We start from the raw sequence: 17516 nt of genomic DNA, 5'->3' as shown, positions 1-17516 counted from the left end.
ATTTAACAAAAGTGGTCAAAAGGTTTTCTTTAGATATTTACTTGCTGTTCAGTTGTGGTGTTATATGTGGTGTTACTAAGATTTTCGACACAAATAAAAGACTCAAGTCTATGCTTTTTTTTTACACCTACAATTATTTGGACTGTATGTTGTTGTTGATGCAGGTAGCATGTTGAAAAGTTTAACTGCATGTTAAAATCTAGCAGTAATAAATGAGCATGAATATATGACTATATGGTCACTTGGCCACACTGGAAGGTGTCACAAGATCCCTCATGGGCAAACAAGGAAGAGAAGAGCAGCATAACGGAATGTAACAGCACAACCTTTGAGCCTATTACAACTTAACTCAGCATTATCCCAGCGCTTCATTTTTACATCTTCTGCGTGTGGGCTGAAGGGAGACGAGGAACTGAAGGTAGGTTTTGTTTTATTCTTCCAAAAAAGCAAAGGTGTTGATTTGGCTTTGAAAGTGGTGGGAACATTATGGTAAGTTGTCTGGGTCAACTATTCTTTCCATTATATATTTGGAAAAGGTGGTGGAGATGAGCTAGGTTCATCTCAAAAGTGGTATGGACATGTCCCCACCATCCACACCTAAAATTACACCCATGCAAAAAAGAAAATATATCAATTTTATACCCTAGAAGAATGTTCTAGCTATCAAGGTTGCAAGGACGTTAAGGATTTCTTCCATTTGTTTTCATATGATCAATGTTTGGAGACTTGGGAGTCTTTCATCATATCAAACACGTATGGATTACAATTTTGAAAATGACTGCTATTAATTTAAGATTTCTTGGTTATCCTCACAACAACATGTCACCAGGCTTATTTACTTTAGAAGAGTTTGTTGCAAAATGACGTAAGCACCATTTTTTGACTTATGTATTTTATTATTGGAAATGATTGTTCAGACATCCTATCGTCTATGTGTGAATTCTTGCCATTTTAATATTTTGAGAGCATACCTTTTAAACCTAGGTTTAATAAAATGCAATGTAATGCAATGCAATGCCCAATAGAAAAATGTCAATTTCCCCAAAATGTTCCAAAGTAGATATACAGTACATCACATGCCTGTTGTCTGCATATCTGCATATGTTGTCTTTATCCAGCCTTTAGACATCAACATGTCAACAGAGACGGATCAAGCTGCTGTCACTGCCACTGAGGCTGTGCCCGACGATACAACACCATCACCTACGATAGAAATCAGGACTACGCCTGCAGCCAAGGACAAAAAAAAGGGTGAAGCATTTTTTTTTTTTTACTTCTTCTCAGCCATGTTTTGATGTACAGTATGAAAGAATTTCTTTTAAACTTCACAGTCTCTTCCAACAGCATCAATCCAAACTGGTAATCGGATGTGGATCGGATAGTCTGTGTGCTCTTGTTTTTAGTGAAGATGTTTGTTATAGAGTTTCACTCTGTTTTTTACACTTACATTTGTTTCTTTAGTTCCAGAAAAGACAAATGAGTACTTAAAGGGCAGGTTCCAGGGAGATGGGGTGAGGTACAAAGCCAAGCTGATTGGAGTGGACGACGTCCCGGAGGCCAGGGGTGATAAAATGACTCAGGACTCCATGATGAAGTTGAAGGTAAATCGAAGGGATTTTCCTCTCAGGCTTTGCCCTTACATGCAAATAGTTTGTTGTAGCGGTAGCAAAGAAGAGTTGTTAAAGAGATGATGTGTAATCAAGGTTAATGAAATAGATAGATAGAGAGATAGATCGATCGATCGATAGATTTTTTTTTTATTTTTTTTTTTATTACCATAGATAGATAGATCAATAAATGGATCAATAGATAGATCAATAGTGTTTAACATATTTATTTTTATATTTTTATTTCCATTTTTCTTGCATGTTTGGAGTGGGGAACAAATCCTACTAATCAACTTTGCAACAGGACATACATAGTGGCCCAAAGGCAGAGCTAGGCTCTTACTCCACCTAGTGGAAGAAGGAAGACACAACACAAGTCTCCTTCATCATGCATTATGCGCATCATGTGATGTCTCTGTTTAAGTTTTACAGAGTATATTAGTCAGAATACCATGCTGCTGGGCCACATGCAGACCATTGAGCGTTTTGGCAAAAAAAAACCTCTCTTTTACAAACGTCTGAAGTTTGTTGTCATTACCCTGCAGTGGGGACCGCTTACAGTAGGCCTAGCTTGGGATGTACAGAATTGATCAAAGTATGATCCAAGTATTAAATCTGCTATGTATGTTCTCAAGACCAATACCATTAAATATATCTTGATTTGCCACATTGCCACATTTAAAAGACCCTAGAAATGAATTTATCGCACATAACAATAGACCAAGCAAATGACGATACAAACATGACAATTGACATGTAGGCAGTTTATATGCTCAAGAACAAGACAATTAAATCTACTCGATTTTACACTCAATATGACGCCCATTTTCCAAGATGGCCCCTGAAAAGGACATTAGAAATTGATTGGTTGCACAGAATTGACCAAAGGAATTATGAAACAAGCATGAAATTTTGCATGTGATCAAGACCAGGGATGGGCAGTATTGCTAATACATCTAATCAGGCTGATAACCCAAAGCTTTATGGTTCAATTCCCAACATTGGCAGGTGGGGGGTAGGTGACTACCTAACTACAAGTTATTAACTAATAACCAGCTATGAAAGTCTTTATTTATTATAATTGAATATGGGATGGAAAACAAAATTACAATGGTAAGCACCACAGGTGCAAAAGTGATCATTACTAATGCTGATCCATGCATCACCCACAAGATGGCACTCTAAAGACCACAAATGGTGGATTAATGAAGGTTTGCAAAATACTGTACATGGCCTCTTTCCTGTTTACTGAACTCATATTCACACCTTGACACCTTTAAAAAAAATTTTTTTTTTAAAGCTAGTTGTGCTGAATGTTACACTAGTTTAAATCTTGTTACTTGTGCTGCTTGACCAGGGCACCCTTGAAATGAGAGATTATTAATCCATGTCTGTCTTTTCTCCTGGTAAATTTAAGTTAATGAAAAAAAACAATCCACCCTGCCTGAGTTCAACACTGACATAATTTTCACACTCTGGACTTTGGAATCTGTGAACACCTTAACAACACTCAATTCGCACCTAGACATGTGACTGTCATGTGAAATGCAGTTGACAGGCTACAGGTCCACTACCTTCTGATTTGGCTAACAGGTTCACTAACCCTTTAATTATCATTTTAGAATTACAGTAGGCCTAGAATGTTTTCAGTGGAGAGAGAAATGGTCTTTCAAACTACAACACATAGGGACGAGGAGGTGCTAAAGCACCTACCCCTTTGCCCTATAGTGTTTTTTTGGGTAATAATGTACTGTGGTCAACATGTTGACATGATAATCTACAAATGCTTCACAATCAAAAGCATGTCACAATAATGCTCCTATATAATAGCCTCTATAGCCTAGTAAGGCAGCCGTAAGTTCCACATGTCCCTCCCTTCAGCACCTGCCTCCCTAAATGTCTTTCAAACCACAAATATTGTGAATTAGATGAGGATCAGATCAGGTCGTGACTGTGAAATGGGCGACCAGGATTTCAGACAGTTTAGATTTTTTTGCCACCATACGCTGATACAGTACCTGTAGCTGGTCGTGAGGTGAACTCGCTTGTCGTTACCCCATGCACACGCTACACGATGCGTGACTCACGATTGACCTCCAATTGAACCAAAAATCGACCCCATTCCCAAAAATCTCACAGTAGATACCCGGCATTATGCAGATTTCACAGGAAATAATTTCTACATTTTTGTTTATATTTCACAGGGAATGGCCATTGCTGCTCGCTCCCAGGGCAAACACAAGCAGCGGATCTGGGTTATCATCTCCCTCACAGGAATTAAAATCATTGATGAGAAAACTGGGGTGAGTGAAACCGGGTTTGTAATCAGAAATGTAATCAGCTGTGACCTAGTGGTTGAGGAGATGTGCTTTACATCTGTTGGTTGCTGGTTCGAATCCCAGCCTTAGTTCAAAGAAACTCCCGCACACTGACCATTTCGCTGTTCTTTCTTTAATAAACGACGTTTCGGTACTAGACCTTCATCAGGCAATCGAATCCCAGCCTCCCACTCTCTACTACACTTGTGAAAAGTGAAAGAAAGTGAAAGCCCATTGGGAAACTCCAACTCCCGTTGTCATTGTGACACAGCACTCCACAGCACACAAGTGAACACTGCACACTGCACACAACGAAAGGTACCAGTGCTGTGGGACGGTACCATGCTCAGGGTACCTCAGTCATGGAGGAGGATGGGGGAGAGCACTGGTTGATTACTCTCCCCACCAACCTGGCGGGTCGGGAGTCGAACCGGCAACCTCTGGGATGCAAGTCTGACGCCCTAACCGCTCACCCATGACTGCCCCTACCTACACTTCATGGCTGATGTGCCTTTGAGCAAGGCACCTTATCCCCTACTGTTCCAGGGACTGTAACCATTACCCTGTAAATAACTGTTAGTCACTTTGGATAAAAGTGTCAACTAAGTGTAATGTAATGTAATGTAATGTAATGTAATGTAATGTAATGTATAGCCCCATTAGAATATCTGTGCTGTTGCAGTGAAAATAACACCAGCCAGACACAAGTAAACAACTCACTGTTTTTTGCAGGTCATTTCATGAATAGCCTACAGGGTGAATAATTTACCAGTAGATGTCGTAGAGTCACTAAAAAGTAGCAGACTCAACATTTAAGGTGTGCTTGTTTCTGATTAATGTGCAACTGCATACCCCAATGATTTGAAAATGGGTTGTGTTGAGAATGAAGACGAGCCATGTAATAAGATCTGATATAGCAGGGGTTGGCACTTTAACTTCTTCACATTTGCCATCTTTTAAAGTGGGACTGCATACTTTTATTCCATGGCATAGGCCCAAGATAACATAAGCATAATATTTTATTCTTTTAACTTTGTTACATATTGTGAAACATTAAACCATAATGCATTATGAGTCTATATGAAATTATATAGATAATAATATAATAATGCATTCTAATTTCCATATGAATTCCAAGTTGGCTACTGCAATGGTGTTTTCTTTACAAAGTCTTACAAATGTTCCAGCCTGATGGTGGCAGTGATGAAGCCTGGCCACGCCCTCCTCATGATGTAACACCTTCAGCGTTGCCAAAGAAACTGGATGTAACCAAGAAGCGTCATTTTGTTTCTTTTCCGGTATCCACTTTATGTCGGGTGAACGCCCCTTTAGGAGACCTTCGGTTAGGAGACCTTCGGAGTCCTGAGGTTGAGAATAAATCAAGTCCCCTTAGCGCTGTAGATGGCGGTAGCGCACGTCTTGAGCAAACACCTCAAAAATAGAAGAAGAAGGAGGGGACAACGCCCCCTTAGGAGACCCAACTTGAGCCCACGCTTTTGCATTGAGTGGGCGTGGTTTGCGTAATCTTTCTCATATCCAGTATTTTTGGCGTTGCTGTCAACTAGAGCAGTGTTTCCCAACCTTTTTTGACTCGCGTACCCCCTAAGCCTTTTTGTTGTACCATGAGTACCCCCTATCCCATGCTCTCTATATATTCCTTTATCCCAGTATGACTATACTCTATTCAATTGTCATTATCACATTTTTCCGCGTACCCCCTGAGGTGTGCTCGCGTACCCCTAGTGGTACACATACCCCTGGTTGGGAAACACTGAACTAGAGCAGTGTTTCCCAACCTTTTTTGTCTTGTGTACCCCCTAAGCCTTTTTGTCCTAAGATGAGTACCCCTCACTCATGCTCTATTATGGCAATGTGACTATTCCCCATGCATTTTTTAATTTTTTCCACGTACCCCCTGCAGTGTGCTCGCGTACCCCTAGTGGTACCCGTACCCCTGGTTGGGAAACACTGAACTAGAGTATCATATGCCGTGAACTGACCGTACAAGGACATAACTATTTCCTTTTTAAATTCACTGCTATTATTCTGCAGACATTTGTCATGACAATCACTGATTCTTCCATATTCTTCTTTTTTGGTCCATGCTTTTTGTTAGGTGATTGAGCATGAGCATGCAGTGAACAAGATCTCATTCATCGCCAGGGATGTGACAGACAGCCGTGCTTTTGGTTATGTGTGCGGTGCTGAGGGACAACATCAGTTTTTTGCCATCAAGACTGCTAACCAGGTGAGGACATTGAACAGCATACACACTGTACCAGTGGTTCCCAAACTGGTGTTCGGGACCCCTAGTGGTACCTAGAATCAATATATGAAATCAAACTTAGCGAAACTACACAGATCTGGTGAGAGCAAGCCAGGTTATGGAAACATAGCCCTTGCCAAAAAATAAAAAATAAAAAAATAAAAACATAAAATGTGACAATGGCACATTTGAATACATTCTATTTTTGTGACAGCACTGTGTGAGTGAGTGAGTGGTTTTCCTGAACCACACTATGGGATACAGCTGCTGCTGAATGCATTCTGAATGTAGAATCTTTAACTTCTCAGGCGGAACCAGTAGTTGTGGACCTGAAGGACCTTTTCCAGTTAGTCTTCAACATGAAAGCAGAAGAATCCCAAGCTCCAGAAGAGGTGGGTGCTGCTAGATTACATACGCTTTAGGTGAAAAAAGTGTACATTTGACCTGTGTCTGTGATCTGGGCTATTGGGAAACCTGTGGGTGGTGCTACACATTAGGAAAATGTAAATACGGAGTAGTATAATGGAGCTATGTTAAAACAATGTTTAAAAAAACAAAAACCTACCTTAGAAATTACTGTACTTCAAGTTGCTGTCGAACCACAGACATGGGTTGAATGCGAAGACTCACTGCTTAGTTCTCACTTCTGTTCTGCAAGGTATGGCAGGGCCGGATTAAAATGACCCTGGGCCCCTAGGCTGCTGTAGGCCCTCCTGGAAGGAAAATTTACTAGGTTTAAAACTGTACTAGATACGACAGAGTTTTCAGCATCGCATCTAGTCACAATTGTGCAATTTTTGACTTTTGGCCAACCAGGGATGCAGCCATATCTAACCTGGGTTGGGTTTCTCGAAAGCGCAGTTGTTAGCAAGTTGGCAACTTTGGTAGTTGTCAATGGGAAATTGCATTGCAAACAAGAAAGTAGCTAATGTAGCTATCAACTATGGTTTCGAGAATAATCTGGCCCTGAGAGTGGGTATACACAGTATAAGACACTGCTTTATGGACTTCTATATTATAAATCTTATTGATACACCGTGGTACATCGTTACTCCTCTCATTGACAATATGGCAGTATTTTGGCTTGACCTCAAATGAGCAAAAGAGCAAATGAGCGGAAACACCTCCAATCTCACTAAACACTTAGAAGATGAGCACCCAGAACACCCAAGGTTTTTTGTTTTGTTTTGCCGCATCAATTTGTGGTGCTTGGTTCTTGGTGCTTGATTGGTCTCTTCTCTTTGAGAAACACTGGGCATTTCTCAAAACCTAGTGCAATTCCAAGTGTATCATCCTAATTAGTCACGCTCAGTGATTGGATACTCATTATTAGTCACACCTAGTGATTGGATATTCCGTAGAGTTCACCAAAGAGAATCCAATCACTGGGCCTGACTAATTAGGCTGATACACTTGGAAGAGCACTGCACTAGGTTTTGAGAAATACCCACTGTCTCACCACTAATGCTGACTGTGGTGAAGCTGGCTGTGTGTCAATGTGATGATTCATTTTGCACCCAAATATTGATACGTGCAATGCCATTTCTAAGTATTAAGTACAGTATTACCATATTGGCCTGAATGTAAGACGACCCTGAATATAAGACCCCCGTCTTATATTCGGGCCAATACAGTGAATTTTTCATTACATTTACTGCAAACATTCTCTGTGTTTTCTCTGTACTAATGTCCTCAATATTCTTAAGGTCAAACCAGATGATGCAGCGGTAAAGGAGGTATGCATTTAACTTTTTTGCCTTTCGTAGACTTTTTTAGTAATAATAATAATATTAATAATACTATTAATAACAGGCCTACTACTAATAATAATATATTTGTATGGCCATTTTGAGCCTTCGTTAGCCAGTGCAATGAAAAAAATCCTGAAATTGTAATTTTTTCAAGGCAAAAGCACAGGGTCGTAACCAGACATTTTCAAATCCCGGGGTCAGATACTGTAGGCTACTGCATACTGTACATTTAGAATGCTTCAAACACTTCAGTCAAACTTGTTTGTTTTCATTAATCACTGCCTTGAGGATAAAGGGGGGTGGCGTAAAATGAATTTATCATTCTTGATCAGATATTGATATCTTCCATAGATTTTACATTACTGGAAAAAAATACAGAGGCCATGACCTCTGTGTCCTCAATGGTAGTTACGGCCATGCATAAGCACAGCAACTCAATGGGGCTCCAGTCATTTGGAGAGACAGCAATGTAAATTTGAGTGTCATCAGCACAGCTATGATAAGACATTTTGTACTGTTTCAAGATTTGACATCAGGAAATTATCAGGAAAGTAACTATTTTCAACAGAATCATAACGGTTGCATCTTAAACATCCGTCTGATTTTGTTTTCTCAGAATGGTGGTGGTGATGCCTTGCTCTTTCTTGCGGATGAAGCAAACACAGTGAAAGTAAGTCTTGTACACATCATCTCCTCATCCATAACACAGTTCCACTTAAATCAGGCAGCAATGTTAAAATGATTCATTCCACAACCCCCATTCCCCATAGAAACTAACCAAAGAGCTAACCATGTGGTAATGGTTTCTCCTATTTTTATGAATCCTTACACCCCTTGGCATCACATGTGTTAACACATTTTATTATATGGTTGTGACGTCATCGGTCGAATGCTCCATTCATTTCAACGGGGCTCCCCAACGTTCGCACGTCTGTTATTTTTCGATAACGGACGGGTTGGTCTATAACAGACCGCTGTCAATGGCAACAAGACTTTTCACTGCTAAAGCGACTTTTCAACAAGACTCTAATCAGCTGCTGTGATAGACAACACCTGTTGTCCTGGCTACCTAGCTGTTGCCTAGCGGTGTTCCACAACGGCACTGTTTTGTTTTGCGCAGCAACAGTCTTTTGACTTAACATTAAATAGGCCTAAAGAAATGTCCCCGCCATGTGTGAATCATTTAAGTAAATCCATATAATAAGCGGGTTAACTTTCGGCGACTCGGTCGCTTTGTGGAATAGCAGCACTTCAGAGAGAACAAGACCCCTCCGCTCCGCGTCGGGGTCTAAAGATTCTCTCTGTCGTGCTGCTATTCCACGGTAGCGACCTTCTCGCCGAACGTTAACCCTTACAGATGCCAGGCCTTTTTGTCATGACATACAATGCCATGTTCTAAACCTTGGTATGGGCATATTATATGTGTGTCTCTAGGTGCCTCCATTTCCAACTTAGCCTAACACTGGGCATACACTGTGATTTTTGGCCCGATTTGTCAGTTGCACAAATTTTTGGGTTTCAGGAAAACCCCAAGCCAAAATGGCTAGTAAGCAAAAACAATGTATGTCAAGCACTAAACTAGTTTTTCTAACACCAAAATCTTTCGACCAACTCACAAAGCAAATGAGTAATTTTGTTTTAGTGCTTATTGGTGCAATGCAGATGACAACTTAAAAAACGTGTTTAAAAAGGGGGTTGGATTTTTGTGGGTGTAAAATGTAGCCATTTTAAAAAATGCAAAACATTATTTCCTCTAGCCTCCCTCCAGTGACCTGTTTGGAGCAGACTTGTTTGCACCAGAGGAACAAAAGGATTTGGGCACAACTCAAGTTGATTCACCTCCCTCAGCTGAGCTTTTCAGCACCACCATCCCTACCAGTGGTCTGGGTAAGAAATATGATGATCTCCTTGCTCACTCATATACTATATGTTTACACTTTTCTGAAGGCCTTTTTCCACTGCCGGTTTTCTACCCGGTGCGGCACAGCATGACTCTGCCGCCGTTTACTGCATTTCGATTAATATAGTACAGCACGGCACAGCTCGAAAACCAGCCATCGTTTTTTCGGCTGGATGAACCGAGCTGAGCGGGTGCCTGCAACAGTGAATTAAAAAACAATCATGGTGGCCACCAGATCAACTATCTTGGAATTCTCTTTAGTTTGACACTGCATTACTTTGCTATTAAAATCAAAGCTGAAAATCAACATTGTAGTATTCAAATATGATCTTGCTCAAACTATTTAAACCCTACTTCAATCTATTAGATATCTGTCGGTCTTGCAAAATCAACAAGCCTAACCCTGTGAAGTAATGCTACCGTACCTGACAAAGTATAAACTTAACTCCAAACATACTACGGGTAACACGGTTTGTAATGGAAACACAAACCAGACTGACTGAACAGTACCACTCAGCTCGACACGACACAGCACAGCACAGGTTGTATGTGGCAAAGTGCCTTAACTGGGCTTAAACAAGCCACCCTCCTTCAAAGTGTCTACCGATTGACTGTTCTACGCTTCCATTATTTCCCTTTATCAGTGGCCATTATCCCCAACATAACAAAACAACTTAACATTTCCAGAGTATGACATTATTGTTTGGATTTTCTCAACGTCTTTAGGTCCATCCACAGTTCCAGAACTGACCGCTCCAATGTGGGGGGGACCAGTTGCAACTGCATCGCCTTTCCAAGGCAGTGCTCCAGGCCCCGTCCAAACCGCACCTGCTTTTGGTGCTGTGCCCACCCCCACCCCATGGGCGAACTTTGGTGCTCCAATGGGCGGAGTCCCACCTGGACCTCAGTGGGGCCAGGCTCCTCCTACCATGGTTCCGCCAGGTGCCTGGCCTCAACCGACTCCTCCCACAGCCAACAACTTTCAACACAGACCAGTTGTTACAGGTGGTATGATGGTAGCAGGACAACAGCCAATGGCAGTTGGAGGTGGTATGTTTGTAGGACAACAGCCATTCCCAATTGGTCCAGGTGGTATGATGGTAGGACAACAGCCAATGCCCATGGGAGGTGCTATGATCATGGGAGGACAACAGCCGGTCAGACGCTTACCTCCTCAGCCACCGGTTAAAGAACCACAACCGACAAAGAGTGCCTTCACTACTCTGGACCCATTGGGTGAAAAGGAGAAAAAGATGGGGAAAGACATGTTCAAGGATTTCCAAATGATTAAGCCTGGCTCAAACCCGGCCAGTAGTCCCACTAGCAGTGGCCCGGCGCCCACTGCTCCCACTGGCGTAAATGGAGACCAAGCATTTGCTCAGTATTTTTCCAGCAAAGTTGGAGTACCTCAAGACGTGGCTGACCATGACGACTTTGACATCAATCAAATATCAACCACCATAAAAGGTATAAACTTCTTGTGCTTCTTTTTCACTTATTAATTCACTTAGAACAGGTGTGGCTAATTATTTGGGCTATGGGCTATGGATCGGTTACACTCCGCCATTCCGACGCACCGCCATTGATTCTGTCTGAATGGCGGTGTGTTGGAATGGCGATTGCCCCCCCTATGGATCATCCCTGATATGAAGCATAATGTTTTTATCCCAATTAAATGACACAAAGTAGATTTTACAAGCAAGCATCAAATATTGTTTCCGAGGTTAATTCAGTGGTTGATAAACTTGTATAGTGAAAGGGATCTATGAATTTGTTGTTCCTCCAAGGTCCCATGGCATTCCATTGAGCTCCATACATTCATCTGGGATCGCACCTGATAGGGAAGGGGGAATCACTAGTTTCACGCCCGGTCGGTCCGGGGGTTGTACTTACGTCTTACTTCATATGGTTTGTCGCCATGACAACCGACCCTAACCTTAGCCCTAACACTAATCATAACCCTAACCCTAAATCGCTTATTTGAAATGTTCGATTACACAACTAATATTATAATCACGCTGTACTTAAACCCAAAAACAAGTAAACTAGCCAACCGACTACATTATTCTGGCTCAAACCAAACGACTTAAGACGTAAGTACAACCCCTAGACCGACCGTGCGTGAAACTAGAGATGGGAAGGACTGAGATCAGTGTTGCAATTTGTTTTTTTTTTAGCAAAAGTCGCTATTAGCTCTCAGAAAAGTTGCAAGAAGTCGCTGGATGACGTCACAATGTTATGTATGACGTCTCTGCGTCACGCACAACACACTGATCTCTAGAAAACGTACCTACATGGCTATCTTCATAATACAAAACAGTAGTGCTAGCTACTTTTTGGAGATCAGAGCTAATCTGTAGCCCTGCTTAACCGTGGGAAACGCTTCTGACTGTGGCACATAGTTACAACTATGTTGAAAAACAATAATTTTGACAATGAAAATACGAGTTCTTAAAAGTCGCCAGAGCCACTAAAAAGTTGTTGAAGTCGCTATGAGGTGTTAAGTCACCAGAGGTGTCGAAAAGTCGCTAAATCTAAGTTGCTAAATTGGCATCACTTTTTGAGATTAAGGCCCAGGATATAGGTTAGTACATACTGTGTGAACACATGCAAAGAAGTGCACATAGGCCTACTTGTTGAAAAACTATTAGAGCACTATGTACAATATTGGAGATATCATGTAGAGGGCAGATAGCCAACAGTATCCTGGTTCGCACCAGACGATGTGTGTGTAGCTTCGGCGCCCCCTGGTGGAGCAGAGCTACACACACTACCACCTGGTACACAGCCATAGAGCACGCAATGGCTTCACCCAGAAAATAGACGGAGCATTTATTGCTTCTGCGCGGCCTTATCACCAACAAATTCCTTCAAAAATCTTTCTGTTAATCTCTAAAGAGTTAATACAGTCTATAATCTGTCCTGTGACTCCTCAATGCGAGCTGCCGTTGATGTTGAAGCAATAAATGCTCCGTCTTATTTTCTAGCTGAAGCCATTGCGTGCTCTATGACTGTGTACCATCCAACCCCCCACCCCCACAAGAGCACCAGCTGAAAAAAAAGAAAAAGAAAGGAAAGAGAGGAAGAAAGAAAGAAAGAAACAGAACAAAAAGAGGCAGCCTGTCAAAAAAAACATGGTGGTAAGTGAAACACAAGTCCGTGACAATGGGAAAAATAACAAAGGAATAAAAGAACATTGACAGCTCAGGCAATAGGGGTCTGCGGTTTGTTTGGGCCTCCGACCACCTGTCCAGCCGTGGTTGCCAGGGTCTGGTAAATGCCCTCTCCCTACCCGTGTTGCTGTGGCGCAACCGATCCAAGTGCAGATGCCTGCCCAAGTCCCCAAGCCACTGCTGGAACAGAGGGCAGGCCTCTGACTCCCAGTGTTGCAGCATGAGGTGTCTAACCAGGAGAGTGCAGAGGGAAACAGCCTGTCCAGCATATAGACACGTACATACTGTATGTACATATGAAGAACTCTTTTCCAAAACGCTGTATCCACCATTTTTGACTTTTTCCATTTTAATATTGGAATTGACTGTTAAGAAGTCCTATAATATATGTGTGAATTCTTGCCATTCAAATGTTTTCAGAACATACTTTTTAAACCTCTATAAAAATGCATTTTGCAATCCTTGATTCTGTAAATCCCTAGAGTCAACATTAATTTTCACATTTCAATTATGTGATTGATTAGCTTTTTGATTGGTTGACGTCCTTCCCATCGTACACAATCCCAGATGAATTGTGCGGAGCCCAGTGGAACTTGACGCAACTACATTCATCTGGCGAGAGTCGGGTATCGAGTGTGTTAAAAGAAATTGTAACTGAGGACTATATTTCAGAGTAGTTGAGATACGATATTTTCTTGACATCTGGTGTGGGGTTTTCAGTCATTACAGATGTATTGTATTGGCCAGAGGTAGAACATACTGTAAGCCTTGAGGTGTCATGGCAATTCACGACAGCACTGGTGAATAGCACTTACTGCTCTCTGACCAAAGTACAGTAAGTTTTGCCCAGTAAGACATGGCCCCTGTTATAAATGATCTGTTAGCTGAATGGCAATGACCAAGTAGTAATATTTTACTAAAAGCCCTGTTTACTGTCATAGTGGTGTAATACTATCTTGGTCATACATTTTTTGCAGTCACTATAACAGTGTTCCGCTGGTGGAACAACACGCTCTAAGGGGTCACTATGGGTTACACTTAACTTGACTTAATAGTGTCATGACACAGTCATGGACGAGTCATAAACATTACGTCAATGTCATAAAGTTTATGACATCGACGTTTTATGGTCGATGACAGTTGACATTGTTGACAGGGTTGTCTTAACCATAACCGAATGCCATTTAAAGGCAACAGTCATAAAATGTGTATGACACGTCCATGGCTGCATTACGACACCATTATGACGCTGTAATGTCATACCTATGATAAAGTAAAGTAAAGTGTTACCCTACTATGTCCTGTTACCATTTAACAATTTCATGTAGCTCCACAGCCGGACATCCCAGTGTCCTTCCCCCCACCTGGAGTCTCTTTAGATGCGGCCTTCACCCCTCAACTAACTTCTAACAACAACCAAGGTCAGCGTGCGTGCGTGCGTGCGTGCGTGCGTGCGTCTGTGTGTGAGAGAGAGAGAGAGAGAGAGAGAGAGAGAGAGTGAGAGAGAGTGTGTGTGTGTATGTGAACTAATGTAAAGCTGATTGATGTACCTGTACTAAAGTGTGTGCTATATGTTTACTGCAATGTTAAATAACGTGTATTAGGTCTTTGTGTACGTTTTGTATCTGGTATCAGACACCTTACTTTCCCTCGGGATTAATTAAAGAACTCTGCTCTCCTCTACTCTGCTCTACTAGCTCCAGCTTCAGCCTTAGACCAGTTTCACAATGCCTTTGGTACGGATCCTTTCGGTGCGCCATCTGAGGTAGGGTACAGTATATATCTGGACACAGTTTTTTCTGTCAGAAATGGTGTTGGTAGCTACACATACAAACTATTATCTTAATGTGTTTTTTAAAAAATAATCTCACTCATTTATGCTCCAATCGATAGATGATTACTCCTCCCACCCAAACATCAGCAACGCCAGTTGCTTTTGGGGATCCACTGGGAGATCTCTTCAGCTGAGAGACTACAACACATTGATGAATGTGTGAGTATGGGATACACACACAGGCTTCACAGTGCTTATCTGTAGTGTGTGTGTGTGCGTGTGTGTGTGTGTGTGTGTGTGTGTGTGTGTGTGTGTGTGTGTGTGTGTGTGTGTGTGTGTGTGTGTGTGTGTGTGTGTTACTGCTGGCTTAGATGCTTTGCTTCCCTTTGACGAGCTTTGTACGACCTTTTTGTAACCCCTAGACTTTTTGTTTCATTAAAACAAGTTTTGATCTTCCATTTTTGCGTCTGTCCCCTTGTGTTACCTCATGTGTAATAATAATTTTCAAAAGACAATAGGACTTCATCCCTCATTTGCACTTCAGGGCCACAGTTGTTGAGTGGCCATGCACCTTGGTGCTTGGGCCCTAATAATCTTTTGAAACAATACATGGGTTCTTAGTTTTTGTTTCAACCTGACTGCGCGGAACTAGCTGCGCACAACTCAGCCTCCGATTGTTGGAAACCGCTGTCAGTCAAAAAATTAGCTCACGTGGTTGGCTGCCAGTGTCTTGCCCCTCCTCAGAATATCATGTTTACAAACACGGTGAACCCATGTATAGGGCTTTGCACCATCATGGTGAACTGTACCTCCTTGCTCAGGCCTTAAAAATGACTCACTCTTCCTTTTAAGGGCTGATCGAGGGCTATGCCTGAGGGCTGTATAGCATTGTAGTGATCGTTACAAATATTATTTCGGGGACCTGAGTCGTAACCCTTAATAGAAGTATTAACCATGTCATAAGTGAGGTGACATTCCGTGAAGAATGCATTATGTTTTTAAGTCAACTTGGGGGATCCACCTGCCACCTTGTCCACTTGCTGTAAAACTTGCAATTTTCTTTTTCTTTGTAATCAACTAAGAATCTTTGTCACTGTTCCTTTTTCACAGGTATACTTGATGTAAGAGAGGGACTGAACAAGTGATGAAATCAAGTCCTGCCATTTTGCCTTTGGATGAGTTATTCAACGTGTTTATTCTTTTTCACAGTAAAAGTATTGTTGATTCTTTAATTTTGTACCAGTGGACAAGAAAATAGAAGACTATATATTGTGGTTCATGTGTTCATGTTATTTTAGTTTGAATATGGAAATCAAGTGTAATTTTATATACAGTACTTGTTCTTCTGAACTTCTCCTCATACTGATTCTCCTCATATGTTTTCAAGTGATTGAGACTATTCTTTCCATTTCTGTACTTACGATGGTATCTTACAAAAAGATGCTCAATACAAGAACTATGTGTAGTCTATTTTGATGTAGGTGTTTTTAAAAGGTTGCTACAAATTATGTATTATTTAAACCAACAAATTCATTTCAACGATTTTGCATTGAAGATCGATAGAGCACTGCTATTTGCTACTTCAGTTGGCAAGTTATGCATACAAGCCTAAGCCTCCTCTCAATGCAAGTGTTTATGAAAGAGGAATGGATATACCCGCTTTTCCTAATCATAAATTAAACACTTTGACACACCTTTTGTAGCTTCTCTGTTAATCTACAACTCTGACACAATTTACAACTGTACAGTCTTTTTGTGAAAAATAATTACATATAAGTTTAATAAAGCGCACTGGCTCTTCAGACACAGTTTCCATATATTTACAAACTTGTGTTTACAAACATGATATGTGCACGAGGGATACAGTTGAAAAGAGAAGGAGGGTACACTTAAAATCATTGTAAAGTAGGTGCTTTTTAAAAAACTGTATGTAATTTTCTGCAACAAGTGCAATTGAATTTACATACACTCACCGCTCTTCACCATTCTGGTCTCTCTCTCTCTCTCTCTCTCTCTCTCTCTCTCTCTCTCTCTCTCTCTCTCTCTCTCTCTCTCTCTCTCTCTCTCTCTCTCTCTCTCTCTCTCTCTCTCTCTCTCTCTCTCACACACACACACACACACACACACACACACACACACACACACACACACACACACACACACACACACACACAGAGCAAAAATACAAATGCCTCTTGTCTCTATACTAGGAGACACAGCAAGCCTTCTTGCCACAGCTCGCATTGATGTGCCAACTTGGATGATAGACTTCAGTGGGTGATTGACAATGCCTCAGGGTGTTCAGGTGTGAAACACTCACAAAATGCAAATGGGACCAAAACATCAGCCAGAAAGAATATGAAGAAAGTGTCTGGACACCATCTGAATAACTTTTTGCATAGGATGTCTTGGTAATCATTAGCCTACCCAGGGCTTCAGCTTCTGCCGGGCCCACGACAAAGTCATCTGAAAGGGGCCCCCATTCAATACATACAATCTAATGAGGACCAAATTTGAGGCCCCCTCTCTCCCTGGGCCCTGGACAATTCACCTGTCTGCTTTCCTGAGCCTACCTCTAATTTCCACCTGTTGCTGTTGGATCACTGTTGCTTTCTATCTGGTGTGATCAGCTGTGTATTTTGGTTTAGTATTGTATATTCAGCCCTAAAGGACACAGAAAGACTCTGGCCTACTCAGATCAGATATTAAAGTAAACAGGTGCAGCTA

At 41.5% G+C, this 17516-nt stretch overlaps 1 protein-coding gene across 2 annotated transcripts; it reads left to right on the top strand.

Moving 5' to 3' along the window:
• The first annotated feature begins 244 nt into the window (after window positions 1–244).
• LOC134461566 (disabled homolog 1-like) lies at window positions 245–16578 on the top strand. 2 transcript variants are annotated; one of them, XM_063214459.1, is made up of 14 exons: window positions 245–418; window positions 1119–1251; window positions 1462–1601; window positions 3812–3910; window positions 6042–6173; window positions 6500–6583; window positions 7898–7927; window positions 8559–8612; window positions 9700–9829; window positions 10569–11309; window positions 14344–14436; window positions 14713–14780; window positions 14909–15008; window positions 15900–16578. In XM_063214459.1, exons 2-13 carry the CDS (start codon window positions 1134–1136, stop codon window positions 14981–14983), a joined length of 1764 nt encoding a protein of 587 aa, XP_063070529.1. In that variant the 5' UTR covers window positions 245–418; window positions 1119–1133; the 3' UTR covers window positions 14984–15008; window positions 15900–16578. The 2 variants fall into 2 exon arrangements, with proteins under 2 accessions (XP_063070529.1, XP_063070528.1); XM_063214458.1 differs by lacking the exon at window positions 245–418 and having other exon boundaries at window positions 959–1251.
• The last annotated feature ends 938 nt before the right edge of the window (window positions 16579–17516 follow it).

This window comes from Engraulis encrasicolus, chromosome 13 (genome assembly GCF_034702125.1).
Source record: "Engraulis encrasicolus isolate BLACKSEA-1 chromosome 13, IST_EnEncr_1.0, whole genome shotgun sequence".
Classification (NCBI taxonomy): domain Eukaryota; kingdom Metazoa; phylum Chordata; class Actinopteri; order Clupeiformes; family Engraulidae; genus Engraulis; species Engraulis encrasicolus.
The sequence above is the reverse complement of the archived record's forward strand: the minus strand, read 5'-3'. Positions and strand labels throughout refer to the sequence as shown.

Coding starts and splice junctions, on each gene's coding strand:
- LOC134461566 (XM_063214458.1), top strand. CDS start 1,047: ATGTTCCAAAGTAGATATACAGTACATCACATGCCTGTTGTCTGCATA. Junction 1,252..1,461: donor AGCCAAGGACAAAAAAAAGG/GTGAAGCATTTT, acceptor TTGTTTCTTTAG/TTCCAGAAAAGACAAATGAG. Junction 14,437..14,712: donor AACTTCTAACAACAACCAAG/GTCAGCGTGCGT, acceptor CTGCTCTACTAG/CTCCAGCTTCAGCCTTAGAC.